This window comes from Arachis ipaensis, chromosome B7 (genome assembly GCF_059453495.1).
Source record: "Arachis ipaensis isolate K30076 ecotype BB chromosome B7, ASM5945349v1, whole genome shotgun sequence".
NCBI classification, from domain to species: Eukaryota; Viridiplantae; Streptophyta; class Magnoliopsida; order Fabales; family Fabaceae; genus Arachis; species Arachis ipaensis.
In genome coordinates this window covers 133,104,438-133,126,001 of record NC_142442.1, presented here as the reverse complement: position 1 = coordinate 133,126,001, position 21,564 = coordinate 133,104,438, and the positions used below count along the sequence as shown (strand labels likewise).

Here is a 21,564-nt window from a genome sequence, read left to right as displayed (position 1 = left end):
GTGATAAAATGCAACCGTTTATGGTCTTATCAACATAGGAGTATATACATAATACATCTTCAACATGTTGAGAATTCATCAATTTTTACAAGGAGGATATCATTGAAAGAAGAAAAAAAAGAACAGCTTTTAAGTGTAAAAGATTAAGATCAATAACACACAAATCTTTCAATCAAGTCTTTTATTTTCAAGCTTTTTGCTGATGATCATGATCAGGGCTTCTAGGATCAATGCCTTCATTGGTAGTTGATGATTGTTTTGCATGCAAAGCATGACCAAATTCCTCATTCTTGATGATTTCTTCGTCAATGTGGACATCATCTTCAACTGATAGCACCACCACTTGCTCACCACAAGGGCCAGGCACAATGGCTTCAGTGACATGCCTGTGCTCATCAAAATGGATGATATCAGTTTCTTGTTTCTTCTTCTTCATCTTCTTGATCATGCAAAACAGAGCAAAAGCCAGCACTGAAAGGAACAAAAGGCCTCCAAAGGATACAAACACAATCACTATGATAGTTGGATGGTGGTTATCTGGAGAGGGTGGTGTTGGAACTGGGTATGGTGGTGGATGCACAGGGTGGTGCGGTGATGGTGGTGGGGGCGTGTGTGGTGGTGGAGGAGTGAAACAATGTGAGGGTGGTGGTGGTGGCGGCGGTGGCGGCGGTGGCGGCGGTGGCGGATAGTTGAAAGGGTGGGATGGTGGTGGAGGAGGGAACTGAGGGAAGTTGAAATGAATATTTGGCTGAGTAGATGCCATCAATTGATGAATATTTTTCAGTGTTTTTATCTGATCTTATGTTGTTTTCTGATGTTATGGCTTAATTGAATTTATATAGCAAGAACTTTGGGGTACGGATGCATTACAATAATAATTTGGATCTCATTCTGAAAGGATTGGTTGCAGTGAAAAACACTTGTGACTAGTTCCTTAGCTTGTTTTGCTTCTCCACATTCTTCTCTGTTTTTTATGTATTGGCCAAGACGTGTAAGAAACATTTTTCTGTAACTCGTTTACAAGAAAATCATCATTTCTCAGAAGACATATTCATGCCACCTTTTGATATGTGCAATATTTGGTATTTGAAATGTGTGTAAAACACTTGAATTCAGAACATTTCTAGATTTATGACTGACTTATTATCTTATTGTACATTTTGCTTTACCCTTTGAAGAAAACAAGATATATTGAACGGGATCAATTTATAATCCAACAAATTGCATAAAATCTGATAGACTTCATTTTGTCTGACTTTATTCTAGTTGATAATAATGACTGATGAGACTAACAGAGTTTCTAGATTAGAGTATAAAAATGAAGTAATAGAGGCAGTTCAGGTTTCATTCTTTAATATTTTGACATATAGTAACAGTAGTAATACTTTATGAGAATCACTTAACTAAAATAAAATTTTTGTGAAATAACTCAAATAAGTCACCATAATCAATTCTACAGACATAAAATCAAAAGAATTTGATTCCGATACATATTCGATAACCCTTCAAGATGGCACTAACACTCGAACACCGCCACAATTACAAAATCTTTGTAATCTAACGCTTATATTTAAAATCAAATTAAATGATTTTAACATCAAAGACGGGTATCAAAATTATATGATCACAAAGACATTTTACCAATAAAAAAATTGAAGCCGAGTCGCAATACTAAATAAAGGTGAATACTCAAATTCATCCTCGAAAGATTACGCGATCTTCATTTTCGTCTCCAAATAATTTTTTTAATCAAATTAGTCCAGGGGCGGAGCTAGGCTAACTATTTAAGGGGGCGGTGTTATATTTTATATTACTATTTCTATTGATAAAATTAAAAAAAAATAAATATATAATCTCAATCAAAATAAGACAATAATATATAAAAATTACTACTTACAGTTTTGTATCATGAAAAGGCTATTCGACGTTTTTTTCTATTTTCAAAATCATCTATAATTGAATTTGTGTCAAAAATAGCTGCTAATTCTTTTTCTATATAGATGACCAAATTGTCTGCAAGAAATTCATCAGCCATCTTACTTCGGAGTCTTGTCTTAACAATTTTCATTGCTGAAAAAGCTCTTTATGTTGTTGCTGTAGACACTGGTAGAGTCAAAATAAGGCGTATTAATCTATCAACCATGTGATAAGTTCTTGATTTTCCCGTTTCTTGCAACTTGTTGCACAATTCAGAAAGTGTACCAATGCCTTTCAAATGATTTGGTATATCATGCTAATAATGTTGCAACTGAGATTTCAAAATATTTAGCTCATTAGAAGGAAAGTCAAGGGGATAAAACTTTTCTGCTAACTTGCTGATTTCTTCAATATTGAATGATTTGAAATTGTCCTTAGGATCCAAAGCACAACTCAAAGTCAAAAGCTCTATTGTTTGCTCATTAAATCTACTATTCAACTCTTGTATTTGAGAGTCAATTGTTGCCAAGAATACATCTATTCGATAATGATGCTCAACTGTCACACTTGGTTGACGAGATCGACCTCTTCCAAAAATATATTGTGCACTCATATTAGGGACTTCAATTTCATGTTTTTCACAAAAATCTTTAACATTTGCAAGAAAATTGCACCATCCACCATCTCTTAATTGTTGAAGAAGTAACTTTGATGTAGAAACAATATGCATTGCATTAAGAATATCTTGAGATTGTTGTTGCAGTGCTTGGCAAAGAACATTAGTGATTCCCATAATCTCTTTCATCAAGTGCAAAGTGAAAACAAATTCAAATGACAATAATATTTTACTAACACCATAAGCATCACCTCTTTGTGCATAAGTTGTCCCGTCTTCAATGATATTATTGAGAACAAAAAGTTACCTCTGTTGCTTGAACTTTGGCTTTCAAAATATTCTGTTTCACTCTTTCATTGTAAGATCCCAAAAATTTTAACATTTCCAAAAAGTTACCTCTATTGCTTGAACTTTGGCTTTCATCATGTCCTCTGTATGCACAACCTTGAAATGTCAACCATCTAATGCAATCTATAGATGCTCCTAGTCGAATTCGATTCTTTTCAATCTCTTCTGATGTTTGCTTATGAAGAAGTCTGTCAATATGTTGTGATTGTTTCATCAAATCATCACATGATTTCAGCGCCTTATGATGGAATGAGTTAGGACCTTTGCCAATGTGATTCAAAAGAGCACATTCTTTTTCACTATTTACTTTCTTCCAATTCCTGAAACCATTCTCAATAAAAGTATTTGAACCTGTATTGATTGAAGGTTCCTTAGCAAAAAGAAAGCACGGAAAACAATATATAGCATCATCTTCTATAGAATATTCTAACCAAGATGGGAACAATTTAAACCATGAAGCTTGAAAGCGACGATGACTTTTATCACCAGAAAATGGATAATTATCAAGAATTGGCTGATTTGGCCCAACTTTAATATAAGCCCGACGGATTTCATCTCTTTTATTTGGAGAAAACTTCCAAATCATTAGTCGCATTCCAGGATCTCTTTCCAAACGAAAAACATCCAGTTGATTTGGAAGAAGTCGTGGACGCTTTGAGCTATTCAATGAAGAACTTGAAGTAATGAAATTTGATGACCCCTCAAGTATTAGAGTAGTAATAGTAGAAGCATCTTCATTCTCTTGATCTTTTCTTTTAAAAAATGTATCAATGATTTTGAACTTACTCATAATTCAAATGGCCAAATAAGTTCCTATAATTTAAAATATATTTAGCAAAAAGTATAAATTACAGTCTAAATCTTTATAAAATATAAAAATTATATTTCAATTTAAAATAAAATATTAAAATTCAGAACAATAATACTAACATCCTAGTATAAATAATATAAAATTGTAATTAAATAGTTAACTAATAAAAAAACTAAATATACAAACTAACATATAATAACATAAACTTAATTAACAAATAATAATAAATTAACTAATTAAGTAAATAACTAAATATATAAAAAAGAATAAAAATAGAACTTTTTTTGAGAAAGATGAGTGAAAAATCACTTGTTAAACTACTCTCTTTTTTTTAATATGCAAAAAACAAAAAAAAATAAGAGTAAAAAAGGTAAAATTATAAAAGATAAGAAGATTAAAGAGATAAAGAAAAAGAAGAATAGAAAAAGTTGTTACCTAAATTTTTTGAAAGCCAAGGCGGAAAGAGAGGGAGAGGAAGAGACCGGTTGTATGTAGAAAAATAAAAAAGGGGATTGGGGAACTGATTAGTGATTATACGTTGGGAAATAAAAAAGGGATAGGGATTGGGAAATAGAAAAAGGGATAGGGAATGGGCTATTGGGCTGGGTTTTGTAGGAATTAAAAGTGAGAGGGGGAGGGGGTTGGAAAAGATAGAACAAAAAGAGAGGGAGGGCTGGGAAATAACAAAAAGGGGGATCAGACTAATTTTTTTTTTTGAATAAAAACTAAAATTTTGGGGGGCCATTGCCCCCCTTTATTTATACGTACCTGCGCCCCTGAATTAGTCCCTAAAAAATAAAAAATAAGTCAAATTAGTCCTTCTGTCAGTTGGACGATGACGTGACACGTTAAATGCCACGTGACAGGTCAGTGACACGTGGCATACACGTGACATGCCACGTGTCACTTGACATGTAAAAAAGATTTTTATAGTCAAAATAGTCCTTAAAAGTTCAGACGTAAGTCATTTTCATCCCTCAATTTTTAAAAATTAGTCAAACTAGTCCTTATATAATTTTTTTTTTAATTTTTTTTATAATATTAAATTTGAAATATTTTTTGATACTACTAATTTTAATAGAAATATAATTGACAAACAAAACATTAGTAATTGTATCTTTTCTTCTTAAAAATTTTTTTCAATAAAATTATCTCTCTCCTTTAATTCTTCTCAAAATCTCTCTTATTCTTTTCTATTCTAAAACATTTTTCTTATATACATTTCGCTGGAAAATATATATATATATATACTCAAAATTGAAATGTATGTATTTATTAACCTAAATAAAGTTATATACTCAAAATAAAAATTTATGTATGTTAAGCTAAACAAAGTTATACCACTATTTTTTTTCTACTACATCTTTTTTTTTTCTATTACGGTATTACTTACGTATAGAATGTAATGATAGTAATACTTAGAGTCAAAATTTGTGGATCTTCTTGAATTTTGACTCTAAGTATCACTACCATTACATCCTATATCTAAGTAATACCGTAATGGAAAAAAAATATAGTAAAAAAAAATAGTGGTATAACTTTGTTTAGCTTAACATACATAAATTTTGATTTCGAGTATATAACTTTGTTTAGGTTAATAAATACATACATTTCAATTTTGAGTATATATATATATTCCAACAAAATGTAATAATGTAAGAAAAATGTTTTAGAATAGAAAAGAATAAGAGAGATTTTGAGAAGAATTAAGGAAGAGAGATAATTTTATTGAAAAAATTTTTAAGAAGAAAAGATACAATCACTAATGTTTTGTTTGTCAATTACATTTCTATTAAAATTAGTAGTATCAAAAAATATTTCAAATTTAATATTATGAAAAAAAATAAAAAAATTATATAAGAACTAGTTTGACTAACTTTTAAAATTTGAGGGATGAAAATGATTACCATCTGGACTTTCAAGGACTATTTTGACTATAAAAATCTTTTTTACATGTCAAGTGACATGTGGCATGTCACGTCATCGTCCAACTGACAGAAGGACTAATTTGACTTATTTTTTTATCTTTCAGGGACTAATTTGATTAAAAAAATTATTCGGAGACGAAAATGAAGATCGCGTAATCTTTCGGGGACAAATTTGAGTATTAACCCTACTAAATAATAACAAAAGATTTCAATTATTGAAAATTATTTAATTTATCGTGTTTGTTTTTAGAAAAATGTATACATTATTAATATTTTTGTAAAAAATATTTTAACAATCAACGTCATCAATACTAATATCATTCCACCAAGAACATACACCTCACAAAATGATAAGGAGAAATAAGTATACACAAATGGAAGACCTAATTCCGATAGAGTTTACAAAAAAAGTTGTAGAAAAAAGAACATTAGAAAAATCTAAAAATAAATATTTGAGGAGATAATCTCTCTAACAACATACAAAAGAAAGAAGGAATAACAAGATAAACACAGAAAGAAGAAATAAAAATATAGTTTTCTATACTTATAATACCAACAAGTGTTAGTGTTGCAAGTGTGAGGAGTGTTGAAGTTAGTCCCACATCAAAGAAAGCATGGAAGAGTGAGGAGTTTATAAGATGAGAGACCCATTAACTTGACACCTTAAGGTTTTGAGTTGGATGTGGTGTCTTCTCATCTTATGTTCTCTCACTTGATTCCTCTCTGAATTCTCCCCGGTTGTCGAGAGCTCCCCACGGTTGGCCCAACAAAGTGGTATCTAGAACTTTGGTTGTTTATCTCTGTGCTGATTAAATGGAGGAAAATACTCATGGACCGAATATGGTCAAATTGAATTCTCAAAATTATTCAATTTGGAAGACCCTCATGGAAGATATGTTGTATAGCAAGGACTTGTATGATCCTGTGGAAGGGGATAAATCCAAAAGTACCAAATCCGATGCTGAATGGAAGAAGCTGAATCGGAAGGCAATTGCTTTGATTAGGCAATGGCTTGATCTTAGTGTGTATCCACATGTTGACACCGAAACGAATGCTGAGAAGATGTGGAAGAAATTGAAAGAGTTATATGAGAGGAAGAATGTGCAAAACAAAGCATTCTTGATTAGGAAGCTTGTCAATATGAAGTATGTTGAAGGTAAATCAATGCCGGAGTACTTGAGCATTTTTCAGGAGACGGTGAACCAACTGACAAATAATGAAATCACTTTGAATGATGAGTTGCAAGCCTTGTTGTTGTTGAGCTCTTTGCCTGATAGTTGGGAAGTTCTGGTTGTGACACTGACTAACTCAGCTCCAAAAGGAAAGTTGACGTTAGCAATGGTTAAAGAGAGCATGTTGAATGAAGAAGGCAGAAGAAGAGAGCGAGGTTTGACTAATGCCTCCTCCCAATCAGAAGCACTTGTTTCAGAGTCACGGGAGAGAAGTCAAAGTAGAAAACCTCACAGTTCTGACAGGTCAGAGAGTCGAAGCAAGTCAAGAGGAAAGTACAAGCCAAGAAAAGAGTTCATTTGTCACCATTGTGGTAAGCCGGGGCATATCAAGAGGTATTGTAGGTTCTTGAAAAGAGAACAATCAAGGGAAAGAAACGAAGACAAAGGTAAAGATAGTGATAAAGAGACTGCTGCTATTGTTTATGAAGATGTTCTTATCACATATGATGAAAATTATGTGAATCTTGTCTGTGATGATTCCACTTGGATTATGGACTCTGGTGCCTCATGTCATGTCACTCCGAGGCGTGAATTTTTCACTTCCTATACTGCTGGAAATTTTGGCAAGATCAAATTAGGAGATAAAGGAGTGTGTGATATCATTGGTATGGGTGATATGTGGCTTGAAACTAATATGGGATGCAAGTTGCAGTTGAAGAATATTAGGCATGCGCCAGATATGCGGTTCAATCTCATTTCAGTGAAAGCATTGGATCAAGAAGGGTATTGCACTTCCTTTGGTAGTGGAAAATGCAAGATTACCAAAGGAGCTCTCATTGTTGCTAGAGAAGACAATAGCCTCACTACTCTCTACCGGTTGCAAGCAAAGTTGTGCAAAGAAGATGTGAATGTAGCTGATGATTCCTCTTCTGATTTGTAGCACATACGTCTTGGTCACTTGAGCGAGAAAGGACTAAGCGTCTTGGCCAAGAAGCACTCACTTCCAGTGAAAGGTACAAATTTAAATACTTGCACTCATTGTTTTGTTGGAAAGCATGCTAGAGTATCATTTCATAATTCTGGACCTCATAGGAGATCACATGTTCTAGATTTAGTTCACACTGATGTTTGCACTATGGATGCTAAGACACTAGGTGGTGCATCATATTTTATTACTTTTATTGATGATTATTCTCGAAAAGTGTGGGCTTTTGTTTTGAAATCTAAAGACCAGGTGCTCGGAATCTTCAAACACTTTCATGCAAGTGTTGAAAGAGAAACAGGAAGGAAATTGAAATGTGTTCGAGCAGATAATGGTGGTGAATACAGGGGTCCGTTTGAAGAGTATTGTAAAGGACATGGAATCAAGCTTGAGAAGACGGTTCCTAAGACTCCTCAACATAATGGAGTTGCTGAGAGAATGAATCGCACTATCAATGATAGAGTCAGGTGTATGCTCTCTCATGCAAAGTTGCCTAAATCCTTTTGGGGTGAAGCAATGAGGACTGCAGTAGACTTGATCAACCTTTCTCCTTCTGTTCCACTTAATGGTGATGTTCCAGAGAAAGTTTGGAGAGGGAAAGATGTCTCTTATAGTCACTTGAGAGTGTTCGGCTGCAGGGCTTTTGTTCACATTCCAAGAGATGAAAGGTCTAAACTTGATGGAAAGTCAAAGCAGTGTATCTTCATGGGTTATGGTCACGAAGACTTTGGTTACAGATTATGGGATCCGGTGAGCAAGAAGATAATTAGAAGCCGAGATGTGATTTTTCTTGAAGACCAAACTATTGAAGATCTTGAGAAGACATATAAGCCAACAGTAACTGTTAGACGTTCTGTTGATGATGAACCTGGTCCTTCCACTAGACCTCCTGTTGATGGGGAAGATGTACAAGTTGGTAATGATGGTGATGATTTGCATGATGAACCTACACCTCAACCTGAGGTGCCAGCTGTTGAAGTTCCACCTGAATCACCAGTTGAGCCTGAATTGAGAAGATCTACTAGAGAGCGTCATCCTTCTCAGAAATACTCTCCTCATGAGTATGTGATGAACACTGAGACTGGGGAGCCAGAGAGCTACCAGGAAGCTATGTCTGATGAGCATAAAGAAGATTGGTTGAAGGCCATGCAAGAAGAAATGAAATCCTTGCATGAGAATCATACTTTTGAATTGGTGAAGTTGCCGAAGGGTAAGAGAGCATTCAAGAATAAATGGGTGTTCAAGTTGAAAGCGGATGAAAATGTCTCACGACCACGGTACAAAGCTCGATTGGTTGTGAAAGGTTTTGAGCAAAAGAAAGGTATTGATTTTGAGGAGATTTTCTCTCCAGTTGTGAAGATGCCCTCTATTCGAGTTGTGCTTGGATTGGCGGCTAGCTTGAATTTAGAGGTTAAGCAGCTTGATGTGAAGACTGCATTCCTTCACGGTGACATAGATAAAGAAATCTATATGGAGCAACCAGAGGGTTTCGAGGTTAAAGGAAAGGAGCATCTTGTATGCAAGTTGAAGAAGAGCTTATATGGGTTGAAGCAAGCGCCAAGGCAGTGGTACACGAAGTTTGATTCCTTCATGGAAGGTCATGGGTATAGTAAGACTTCTTCTGATCATTGTGTATATGTTAAGAAATTCTCTGATGGTGATTTTATAACTCTCTTGCTTTATGTTGATGACATTTTGATTGTTGGTCATGACACTAAGAAGATTGAAAGTCTTAAGAAAGACTTGAACAAATCCTTTGCTATGAAGGATTTGGGTTCTGCAAAGAAAATCCTTAGCATGAGTATCACTCGTGACAGGAAGAATGGGAAACTGTGGTTGTCGCATCAGAAGTACATTGAGAAGGTTTTAGAGAGGTTTAGCATGAGTAATTCCAAACCTGTTAGTACTCCACTTGCTAGTCATTTCAAGCTGAGTTCGCAACAATGTCCTACAAGTGAGAAAAAGAAAGCGGAAATGAAGAAGATTCCATATGCATATGCAGTTGGCAGTTTGATGTATGCTATGGTTTGCACCAGGCCGGATATTGCTCATGCCGTTGGAGTTGTTAGTCGGTTTCTCTCTAATCCTGGCAAGGAACACTGGCAAGCAGTGAAGTGGATTCTCAGATACCTTAATGGTACCTCCAGAGTTTGTTTATGCTTTGGAAGTGACCAACCTGTGTTGGATGGTTACACAGATACAGATATGGCTGGGGATCTTGATTCGAGGAAGTCTACTTCTGGTTATATGATGACTTTTGCAGGGGAGGCTGTGTCGTGGTAATCTCGACTTCAGAAATGTGTTGCTTTGTCTACTACAGAGGCAGAATACATTGCTGTTGTTGAAGCTTCTAAGGAACTCTTGTGGATGAAGAAATTTCTACAAGAGTTAGGCATCAATCAAGAGAAGTTTGTGTTGTTTTGTGATAGTCAGAGTGCTATCCATCTCAGCAAGAATCCGACGTTTCATTCCAGATCGAAGCACATAGAGGTGAGGTATCATTGGATACGTCAAGCGCTTGAGATGAAGTCATATGCACTTGAGAAGATCCATACTGATGATAATGGTTCAGATATGATGACTAAGAGTTTACCTGCAGTGAAGTTTGATTCCTGCAAAGAGAAGGCGGGCTTGGTGGAGCAGCCTATCCCCACTTGAGTTGGTGAGGGGGAGATTTGTTGGTGGGTCCCCAACCTCAAGTGGGACCCACACATATTAAAACAAAAAAAAAAAGAAATAAAAAGAGAAAGTGGCATAAGCCACGGGTGAGAGAGTGAAGCTTTTTTTTGAAATTGAAAGCAAGGAAGCAAGGGTTTTTCGGCGTCGAAGAGAAGAAGGTTTTGGGGGAAAAGAGCAAGCCAACTTTGATCACATTGACTTGGTAAACTTGCTTGGAGTATCTTTGGCATTGCCCATTTAATTGCACAGGTTGTGGGAAAATTATTTTTGGTGCTTCCGCTATTAGACAGGTTCTTGTTTGAACCTTTTGTTGTGATTTTCCCAACAAGTGGTATCAGAGCCGATGGTTTAATCGGTCTGGTTTTAAGGGGTATTCAAGGTGAAGCATCGAAAGTCTTCCCGGCAAAGGTGGTTCGGGCGGCGTGTCCCGCGGTGTTTTGCGGCGGTGTGATGGACGAATACTCGTGGTGGTGGAGGAGCTAGAAAGAGGGGGAGTTGATGCTTGATGTGGAGGCTCACACTTGATGGGGAGATTGTTAGTGTTGCAAGTGTGAGGAGTGTTGAAGTTAATCCCACATCAAAGAAAGCATGGAAGAGTGAGGAGTTTATAAGATGAGAGACCCATTTAACTTGACACCTTAAGGTTTTGAGTTGGATGTGGTGTCTTCTCATCTTATGTTCTCTCACTTGATTCCTCCCTGAATTCTCCCCAGTTATCGAGAGCTCCCCACGGTTCATTTAATGATCTATTGTTAATCTATTAGATAATATTCAAATTCGGACACTTATTTAAATGGACTAGGAACTAATGACGTGACCAAACTAAGTTGGTTTGATTATAAGTGTTTTGTCTACTAATAGGAATGAGTGATGAATTTACTTCTTTTATATCAATGACACTTCCTTATTGAAAATCCAACTAAATTTGACACTATGTGGCTCTGTTTTACGCGCTCTTTCATCAGCTCGTTCTTGCAACCTTCTAATCCTGGGTGCTAGACCACACACAAAATCCTGTGCACGTCTTCCTTCAGTCGTTAAATCCTGTATCTTCTCTAATTTCCACCGTTGGATCAAAAACTCCAAAATGTCAGCATAATCAGCGGCTGTGTAGACACCAAGTCGTTGTGCCACTGCAGAGAAGTGATCAAAGAGGTGTGGATCCTTCCCATCCTGCATCAAGTGTGCTGGCATTGTGATTCCCTTGCGCATCATGTTTGATATTGCTACCATTGTCTCTGTAGGATCCACTTCTAGAAGCTTCTCAACGATCTTTACGTATGCATTCTCGTGACGCTTTTCATCTGCAGCAATGGTGCCACATATTCGCGCAAGCACTGAATCACCGTTTTTCTTAGCAAGCCGAGCCGTGTTGCCGTGTGAAATAAAAGTAGCTCGTTCTTGAAATGATGTGTACACAAATCCCATATATGGATTCTTGTCTATATTCCATTGCTACACCAAAATAATAAATTTCAGATTAGTTTTGTAGTAATGTAAAAATTTTAGAAAAATGTTAGATGAAAAAGTTATTTTTGTAATTAATTTTTTTTGTTCTTGTATTTTTTTTCTTTTTCTTTAATTTAAATTTTTAGTTATTAATTCTTAAGGTATTATACTAATTTAATTGCATTGAATTATCAAAATATCTTAATCACGTAGTATCATCGAAAGTTTTAAGATGATAATGTAATGAGTGTGCGCTAGCTAATTAAGCGGCTAAAAAAGAACAATTTTTACAATAAAAATAGTTGCATTTGTAAAACTTTATTTTTAAATGAAAAAGATTAAACACCAAAACTTTGGAGAAGACAAATTTGAACATATTCCATTAACATCTCATCACCAAAGGTAAGGTGGGGAATTATTTAGTATCAAAGAAGAATTCATTAGTCTTCTTTTAACTAAAGTTCTGAAATTCAAATTGGTAATCAAACTGGTAAACAAGACAATTAGTATTATCATTGGACCCACATATATAAATCTTCGAAAAAAAAAACCTATTAAATAGCAGGAAGAAAATGCGTCTCACCATGCCAGCTGCAATCAAGTAATGGATGGTCCGGTCAATCATACGCATATCAACTCGACCTGAAAGGTACAAATAAGTTTGAAGCAAGTCTCCATGCCTATTCTCTTCTGCGGCCCAAGCCCGAGACCACACTGCCCACGGGCTTGTGCATGAGCCCGTCTTATCCGCAACGCCATGGAGCTGGTTCAACCTTGTTTGATAAGTGGGCAAAGCTTCCTCCGTGATCATATCACCCACCAAAACCACTAAATAATCGTCTGGAAGTTCAGCTGTCCGATCTCTTAGGTCCCTCACCTAAGCATTTTTGTTTAGTCAATATATATCATGAGTTAGTATTAAATAAGATCAACATACCGTGTCAATTTAAGTGTGTGTGTGTATATATATATATATATATAAACTTACAAATATATTAAGTTGGTTTTTAAGTATATAAAAAGTATTATAACAAACCATTTTAGACAGGCATGAAATTTTCTAGAAATAATTAAACATATAAGCTTCTAATCTATCTGCTGATTTTTTTAAAACATTATACTAGTGTCATTTGATTATATACAGGAAAAGATTGAAAGAGTAATGTTACAGGAATAACATAACTAGTTGTTATTTTTAGTCAACAGTTAGTCAATAATAACTCAAACCCTTTACTTTTATTTGTTCACTAATTTATTAATTGTTTGATTATAGGTTAAAAAAGAAAATTAATTCCCTAACAAAACGACATTAAATAATAGTTTAGCGACGAAACATAGATAATATCCAACCATACATGATGCCATATATAGATACCATGAATACGAAATTGCGATCTCACCTTATTGTTGAAGTCCTCCACCGGCAGGGACGAGTCCGGTAAAAAATCAACGGGCTGCCAGCTTTGCTCAACGGGCTTCACAAGTGGCAAGATGCACTGTGAAGCCCAACCCTCAAGTGACTTGAAAACTTCAATCTTCTCTGGTGGCAGTGAGTATGTTTTAGGAGTTCTTAGTGTTGAAGAAGGTGCATTTATTGGAAGTGTAGATTTACGTGCATGTGGCTTGGAGACTTTGGGTTGTCTGTGATGAAAACCATTATGGTTCCATGTAAGTGATACCATCTTGGGTGTCAACATCAACATTACTTGCAATAGTGTTGTCGTCATATATATATGAGGGTAATATATATATATATATAGGAAGTTCTATGATAGCATTAATTTTCTATGATAGCATTAGTTTTTATGGCCAAGAGTCATATGAGTTTGATTTATAAAAAAAATATTCACATAGGATAAAAAAATTAAATCTAAAACTAAAATGATTTTTTTTTATAATTTTTTATGATTATTTATATTAAAATAATTTTTTATAATTTTTTTATAATTATAAAAAATAATTTCAAAAATATAACATTATAATTATAATTATTATTTTATTATTATTTTTATTTTTAAAAATAATTTTTTATATATATATGTATATGTATACATTCTTTTGATAATTTTTGAAAAGTTTAAAATATATACTAAGTTTAATTTACTTTAAGAATTAAATTTAATGCACTGTTAGTGGAAACAATATGATATGTACATTCAATTACGTAACATCGCATTAATAAAAATAATTTATAGTACGGTTTGAAACAATTTAAAAAAAATCAATTCGATTCAAAATATATAATTTATTGTAGTTTGTATTGAATCAATTTGATTTTATTTTTAGATCAAATTCGATCCAAATTATTACGGTTCGGATTGGATCAAATTATTTGATTTTTAAACATCAAAATTTTAAAATTTTATATTAAAAGACAAAAATAACTTTAAGCTAGTAAAATAAATAAATAAATAAATAAATAAATAAATCTCATTTTATATTCAAAATGCTTATGAAATAACAACAACAACAATACATGACTAAAATATAAAAATATATAATAAATTAAATATATTATAATTTAAATGTAATAATAAAAATAATAACTATATCCTATAACATACCTTGAAAAGAAGGTTATTCGTGTACTAGAATTCTAACGTGACATTCCTCATGTTTATTATGAGTTTCTATCAAAATATCAATGTTTTCACTCTTCACTCATCATGATCCTCATTACCATACCACTTTTATATGAAACCATTTTCATTACACTTTACATCTCATGACTTGTGTCAAGTTTTTTTTTTCCTATTTTTAACCTTGCTTTACATGTTCGCACTAACATTTTAATTTTTGTAATTTTGAATTCAAATTCAAAATTAAAAAAAGAGGATTTCTATATTCTTTGTTTTTCAATTTTTTCTCTTCCTCGTCAAAATTAAAAAAGGGATTCTCTCCATAATTTTTTTTCCTCCGTTTACTTATTTTCTTCTTATTTAATTCTTATTGGTCTCCTCCGTTCACTTTCTTGAGATACACCCCCACTATCTGGCGGAGGCACAAAATTTTGTAGGGAATCTGCTTCAATCACGAATTCGTAATGCTTTTGCGATGACAAGTTATATATGTTCTAAGATTGTTTCACCTTGCACCCTCCAAGAGAGAAATTCAGATTCTCAAAGATGTTAGTGGAATAATAAAACCATCAGGGTAATAAATTGATCGTCTTTTATTTTCAGTTACATTTGACGTGTATAATGAAGACACGAACCCATTCAACGTCGCTTTTGACAATATTCGAGCATTCATTGGTAATTGAGGGACTGCTGATTTTCTTTTTTCATTGCTTTTTTTAGGAAATTAACAGCTGAGATATCGAGACTCCAACATTGAAAGGAAGATCTTAAAACTGAATTTAAAAATGTATTTTGTTGTCTATGTGAATTCTTAATACTTTAGTATTTTTCTCAATTATTGTAGAAGACTGAATGTTTTACCTTGCATCCATTTAAACTACAAAGCATCTTGAGATTGTTTCACCTTACACCTTTCAAGAGAGAAATTCAGATTCTTAAAGATGTCAGTGGAATAATAGAACCATCAAGATAATAAATTGATCCTCTTTTATTTTCAGTTACATTTGATGTGTATAATGAGGACAATTTATCCTTTAATTTTTGAAGGGTAATTTTTATTTCTGAAAATTGATATTTTAATTTGATCTACACATTTTTTTCTGGTGAAAAAATATCAGGATGACCCTCCTTCTAAATTCTAGAGATATTGGAAAAACTTACTTTTTAACACTTGCAGGAAAACTTGATTTCTTTTTTAATTAGTGACTACTTCTAATGTATTTAAATATTAGTTTGTCTGAATTGGTAGCTATTTTGAAAAGTAGAAAGTCTATTTATTGAGTTATCTGTGATATTATGAGCAGTATTTACTGTAATCATGAACTAAATGAATTCATTGCTGGAAAGAAACCTGTGATTTTGTAGTGAGGGAGCAATAATCTAATGCAATTTTGTAACTAACTAACAATTTATATATACATATTTATTGGTTTTTTTATTCTTTATTTATTGATATAACTTATATATTTGCAATATAAATACAAGTTATTTTTGTCTCATTTTCCTTTCACATGATTATATTATGCATTCTATCATAGTTTTTTTTTTATGTGCATGTATATTTAAATACCCACCTTTCCATCAATATTTTACGAATATCAACAATTTTATTTGTTCAAATTTGGTAAGCAAATAACATAATCAACATTGATTCTTATTTTTAAAGCATGCGATTATTCAATTAAGTCATATAATTGTAAAACAAAATAATTAAGACATTTTCTACTTAGCAATCATACTCTTAAAATTGCAAAAACATTATTTATTCCTGTATCCAATTATTTTTTACATTCCCATGCATGGCATGGGCTAATTCCTGGATTGATTTGATTCTTTTAGTTAATTAGTTTAATAATGATCCATATAGAGATTAACCAATTTAAAACACAAATTGTACAATTCATTGAACTTGATTTGTCTATGGACAATTGAGAAACCAACTTCTTTTAAAATTACCATGATTGCTGTTGTTGTTTCTACATACAGTATTTTGGGTCTATTAAATTATTTAGTAGTTTATTCATATGAACTTTTTCTTTAAATTGTCACAATTTTTTCTTTACAAAAGCATTTGAGATCATAATATGAATAAAGTGATCTTTGTATTTTTGCTAATGTTGTTGGAATCTTTATATATAACGCTTATTTTGTATCACTTGACAACAATTATCAATAATTATTTTTCTGTATATTATTTTCTCTTTGCTCTTTTTCAGTGTTCTATTTTATTTCTTTTGACGTTGTTTTCTTATAATATGCAATGAACCAATAATAGAAATAATGGTAATGATTTTAATTCTCTACTTTGCCTTTCTTTCCATTGATATGTTTTTCAATTTTTTTTTTAGAATATGAAAGTTAAGTCGGAGGTTGTTACATTTTGATGATAACATACATTGAAAATAAAGTTATTTTCATAGTAAAATTCTTATGTGTCATTTATTAGGTTTATTCTCAATTTTTATTACATATATTTATCTATTATTATAATAATATTTTTACATTAAATTATTTTCATTACATCACAATTTTCATGACCATAACCTTTATTACAATAACATCCCTACATCAAACCATTTTCATTACACCACAATTTTAATGACAATATCTGACTTTTTATCTTTCCTTTTCAGTTTACTTTATATGTATGCATTTCCGTAAATTTTCAAATTTCAAATTTTAAATTCAAAATCAAAATTAAAAAAGATTTATTCTTATCATTTATATTCTCTCATTATCTTTTTTCATTTTTGTCTCATCCTCCTCTTCTTCTTCAGATATCTTTGTCATCGGATAACTTTTCTCTGTCATTTCGTGATGTCGTGCCAAGTGCATAGTGTTTATCGACGTCATGGCGGTGGATATGGAAGAAGAAGTGGTGGAAGAGAGTAGATCGGTGAAAAAACTGAGCAGCATCTACAGAGAACACATGCAACGAGACTAGGAGACTATGTAAGCAGAGAGCACAGCAGCAACAACTAAAACAGAGCGATGACATCTAACTGGTGGCCCGAGCAGATTTGCATGTTTGTTATTTTGTGTTTTAATTAATTAATTAGATAAATTATATAAATTATTATTATTTGTTTAATTTGCAAATTTTAGTGCTTCAAATTTCAAAATTTTAATTGAAAATTGATTTTTTAAAAAAAATCATTTGTATATGTTCATTTTCATTATCGTGGCAATCATGTTTTTCATTTTTTCCTTTTCATCACTCTTGCTCTCGCTCTCTAACACTGTAGCAACAGTACTCGACGACAAAATTAAATCAGTAAGTCTATACCAATTGGTTTGCAATTTTTGGGTGTTTTGTCATAGTAATAATTTCTGAAATGGTTGAAATGGTTACAATTATGGTTTTGTTGCGAACAGGGTTGTAATTTAATTTTCAATTTGATGCCTATATACTCTGGGTTGTTGAAAATTGTGACTTTTGTTTTAAACAGATGCAAATCTTTGTGATAATGTCAAGGCTAAAATTTAGGATAAAAAAGGAATCCCTCCTGACAAGCAAAGACTTATTTAGTAATTTTTTCTGTATTAACATATAAAGAGATGTTTATATAATAGCTTTTTTTTATACTTATTTTGAGATTGATTACTTTATAAATGAAATCTAAATTTTATTTACATGCGAATAATATTTTTTCTTATCATTACTCTTTTATTTACATTCTTTCTCAAGAAATATAGAAACTATAAGCGGAATTATTAGTTTATCGTTAAAACATTAATTTATTTTCGTTCCATACAAAAAAACTTTAATTTTTACGTTTAAATAACATCTCATCTTTCATTTGTTTTTAATGATATTCGACTAATGGTTAAATTAATTTTCTTCCACAAAAGTTATAAAAAAATTTATTTTTTCATAGCATTTTAATTTTTTGTTTTGTTAATTAAAAATTTGTTAAATTATATATATATATATTATACAATAGAATCTCGTACCCAAAAAAATCATATCATAGAATCATGGAAAATTATTGTTGTATATGATCATATTCATTCTCAAATTTGATGGAAGCCTATAAAAATTTAGGTCTATTTTTAATATACTCATAAAAAATATTATTAACTTGAATAAATCTTTTTCGTACATAGCATGAGTTACTAATTTGTTTATTAAAATTTTAATTTTATAGTTAAAATTTTTATGGGATGTTAATATTAAATTGTTTTGTTCACAACTTTTATTATAACAATTATTAACTTTTATTGAATTGTTTTGTTCACAAATTTTATCTTATATATTCTTACATTCTTTAAAAAGGTAAAATTATATATCTTTATTCTTATGATCTAATTTAATATAAAATGTTCCTATTAAATAGTTAATCTAATAATATCTTGATATTAAATATTTTTCATTAAACTTATCGTACCCGTGCGATGCACGGGGCTCTTCACTAGTTATATCATATTTTGTGGTTTAGATTGGATTGATTTGATTTTGAAGAGTGGATTCGAAATTCAATTAAATTTTTGTTGAAATTGAAATCTGATCTATCTAATCTAAATTAGTGCAGTTTTGATTAATTTTCGATTTTGATTCGATTGGATGAGCAATTTTGTTTGAAATAGTTTGGATTTAATCTTATGAAGTACAGACACTTTACTGAATTGTCGTATCTGTGTACCGAACACATTTTAGACACGACACTTGTCTGATATGTATATTTGCTGTGTCTAACCATATCTTAATAAAAAATAAAAAAATTATTCTCCGAACACAACACTTGAAAAAAATTCAAAATGAGAGAGCTAAAAAGAAAAATAAAATAAGAGGGGGAAAAAATTAAATTAAACTATTTTTAATATATATATATATATATATATATATAATTTTTTGTTGGGTTAATTTATTTATTTATAGTTTTTATATTAGATCAAATTCAATAAGTAAATTATTGTTATTTGTTAAGTTTAATAAAATAAATTTTCCTTAATATAAAACTCAATAAAACAAATTATATTTTATTAGAGACATATATATATTCCCTAAAATTTAACTTGCCCTCTCACCAATGCATGTGGGTTTTTCTCTGCATGCCAATATTTTTAATGGGAATTTTTTATTTTTCTTTTTATGTATCCATTATTATTAGCAAAAGTTAGGCATCAATCATTCTGTCTGCGATTTAATAATTAGACTTTAGACTTTAGAGGTTTTTTGGTGGTTTTTCCTATCTTATTTAAAAGTTACACTTGCTTATGAAAAGTATATCAATGAACGACATTGCAACCCAATTAATCGTGCCTAACTTTTGGAAGAAATGTGTTAAAGTAATAAATTGCCATTAAAAATACTGGCATGTAGGGATGGACCACGTGCATTCGTGAGGGGACAACCGGACAAGTTAAATTTTGGGAAAAATTAGTAATTGTAGATAGTTGTGAATGCTTTCGTTGCTACGGATTAGTTCTTATTTTATTGGATTAAAAAATACCGTAAATAATAAAAAAAATTATTAATATTACTTAGGCAAGATCGCACGAGTAGTTTTGATTGAAATCTCACTTCGTTGATATACTTTCTGTAAGTGTACCTTTTAAATTAAAAAACCACTAAAAACACTCTTTAATTATTAAATTCTGACTTTTTTTAAAAATTATTTTTGATTTTTTTTTTTAAATAATAACATCACTAAGTAGATTGAACCTTTTTTTATAATTCTATTTGACCTTTTTAAACACGTAGTATTAAAATAAAGAATTTTCGTATTGTATACATAAAAGAATTTAATTTATATGTATTAATGGTGTAAAAGAGTAGTTTTTTATATTTATCCAAGTGTGTATATTATCATATCAATGAAAATAACTAATTTTTTCAAATCCTTTAATTAATAAATACCTAGTCAAATTGTTAAACTATTATCTAAATTTTTAGAGATATAACTATTCATGTTGTTTTATCTTATTAGTTTAAATTTTTGGAAGAAGTAGTATCATGATATAATATCAAAATTCTATGTCAGAAATGTCTAGAATTCAATCTTTAGTGAATCCCAAAAAAAAAAAAAAAACATAAGACAAATAAGAAAAGAAGGACGGTGTAAAAATCAAACAAACCCAAAAAATTAAGACTCTTACTTGAACAGACGTATAGAGATATGATCATTCATGTTGTCTCCTCCTATCAACTTAAATTTTTGAAAAAAAAAATGATATTATGATATAAGTATATAAATTAGATAGTGTTACTGACCAGACCCATGGCTATTCCGTACCCGGAACAACCTCCGAACCCGACTACCTAGGTCCAAACCACACCGCTCTTCTAGAAGGTCCAAAACCGGCCCATTAGAGCTCTCAACCAACATTCAAATTCAAAGAACTCCCTTATCTTAGTCAAATAAGATAAGATAGGACACTCACCATCACCTATATAAAGGGAAGTCCCAGGCTCCCTTCAGGTATGTCATTCACTCTACACACCGTATACCTTTTAGATCCATTCTGACTTGAGCGTCGGAGTGTTTTTGCAGGTACCACCCCCCATTGTTCCAGTCAAATAATCCGGCATCCGCATCGACTCGCAAGTTTCCGATCCATCTCTCAACCCGTACCAGACATCTCTTGTACATTGGCGCCATCTGTGGGAAATTGCAGCGTTGTAACGGAATGGCGGACATATTCGAGGAGCAGTCCCCGAGCCACCACGATAACTCCCGAACGAGGAACCCAACACCCAAACACCGAGAGGCTACCCCCCCATGGAAGGATAGCAAGCGCTATTCGCCAGACCACCCCACCACAAAACAAGGAAAACGTCCCCGAAACACAAGTCCGGAAAAACCTGGGATGAAAGGCAGCCCAGATAATCCAAGATCTCTGCCTTCGAGTACAAGAACTCGAAGGACGAGTTGCAACTAAGGAAAATCACTACATCGAAAACGGAAGCCACGTGACTTCCAAATCAAGATCTCATCATGAAATCAGACACGGCAGGTCGCCCGAACGGCGACATGGCAAGAGGAACGATCGCAGCGTCTCCCGCGACCAGGGACACCAACGCAACGCGAATGACGGAAGGCACGACAAGTCGCCCGAACGGCAAGACGGCAAGAGGTACGA

At 32.4% G+C, this 21,564-nt stretch overlaps 3 protein-coding genes across 3 annotated transcripts; all 3 read right to left on the bottom strand.

Moving 5' to 3' along the window:
- Window positions 1–17: 17 nt before the first annotated feature.
- LOC107607754 (protein TRACHEARY ELEMENT DIFFERENTIATION-RELATED 7A-like) lies at window positions 18–935 on the bottom strand. Its single transcript, XM_016309661.2, has one exon. The coding sequence runs from the start codon at window positions 761–763 to the stop codon at window positions 188–190; it is 576 nt and encodes a 191-aa protein (XP_016165147.1). The 5' UTR covers window positions 764–935; the 3' UTR covers window positions 18–187.
- Window positions 936–2,233: 1,298 nt separating this feature from the next.
- On the bottom strand, window positions 2,234–3,671 carry LOC148554198 (uncharacterized). Its single transcript, XM_088495033.1, has 2 exons — window positions 2,841–3,671; window positions 2,234–2,713 (listed from the first exon to the last, which is right to left on the bottom strand). Exons 1-2 carry the CDS (start codon window positions 3,669–3,671, stop codon window positions 2,234–2,236), a joined length of 1,311 nt encoding a protein of 436 aa, XP_088351159.1.
- A 7,667-nt stretch (window positions 3,672–11,338) lies between these two features.
- Window positions 11,339–13,596, bottom strand: LOC107607753 (stearoyl-[acyl-carrier-protein] 9-desaturase 6, chloroplastic-like). The gene is made up of 3 exons (XM_016309660.3): window positions 13,303–13,596; window positions 12,486–12,779; window positions 11,339–11,908 (listed from the first exon to the last, which is right to left on the bottom strand). The coding sequence occupies exons 1-3, from the start codon at window positions 13,582–13,584 to the stop codon at window positions 11,339–11,341; spliced, it is 1,146 nt and encodes a 381-aa protein (XP_016165146.1). The 5' UTR covers window positions 13,585–13,596.
- Window positions 13,597–21,564: the final 7,968 nt, after the last annotated feature.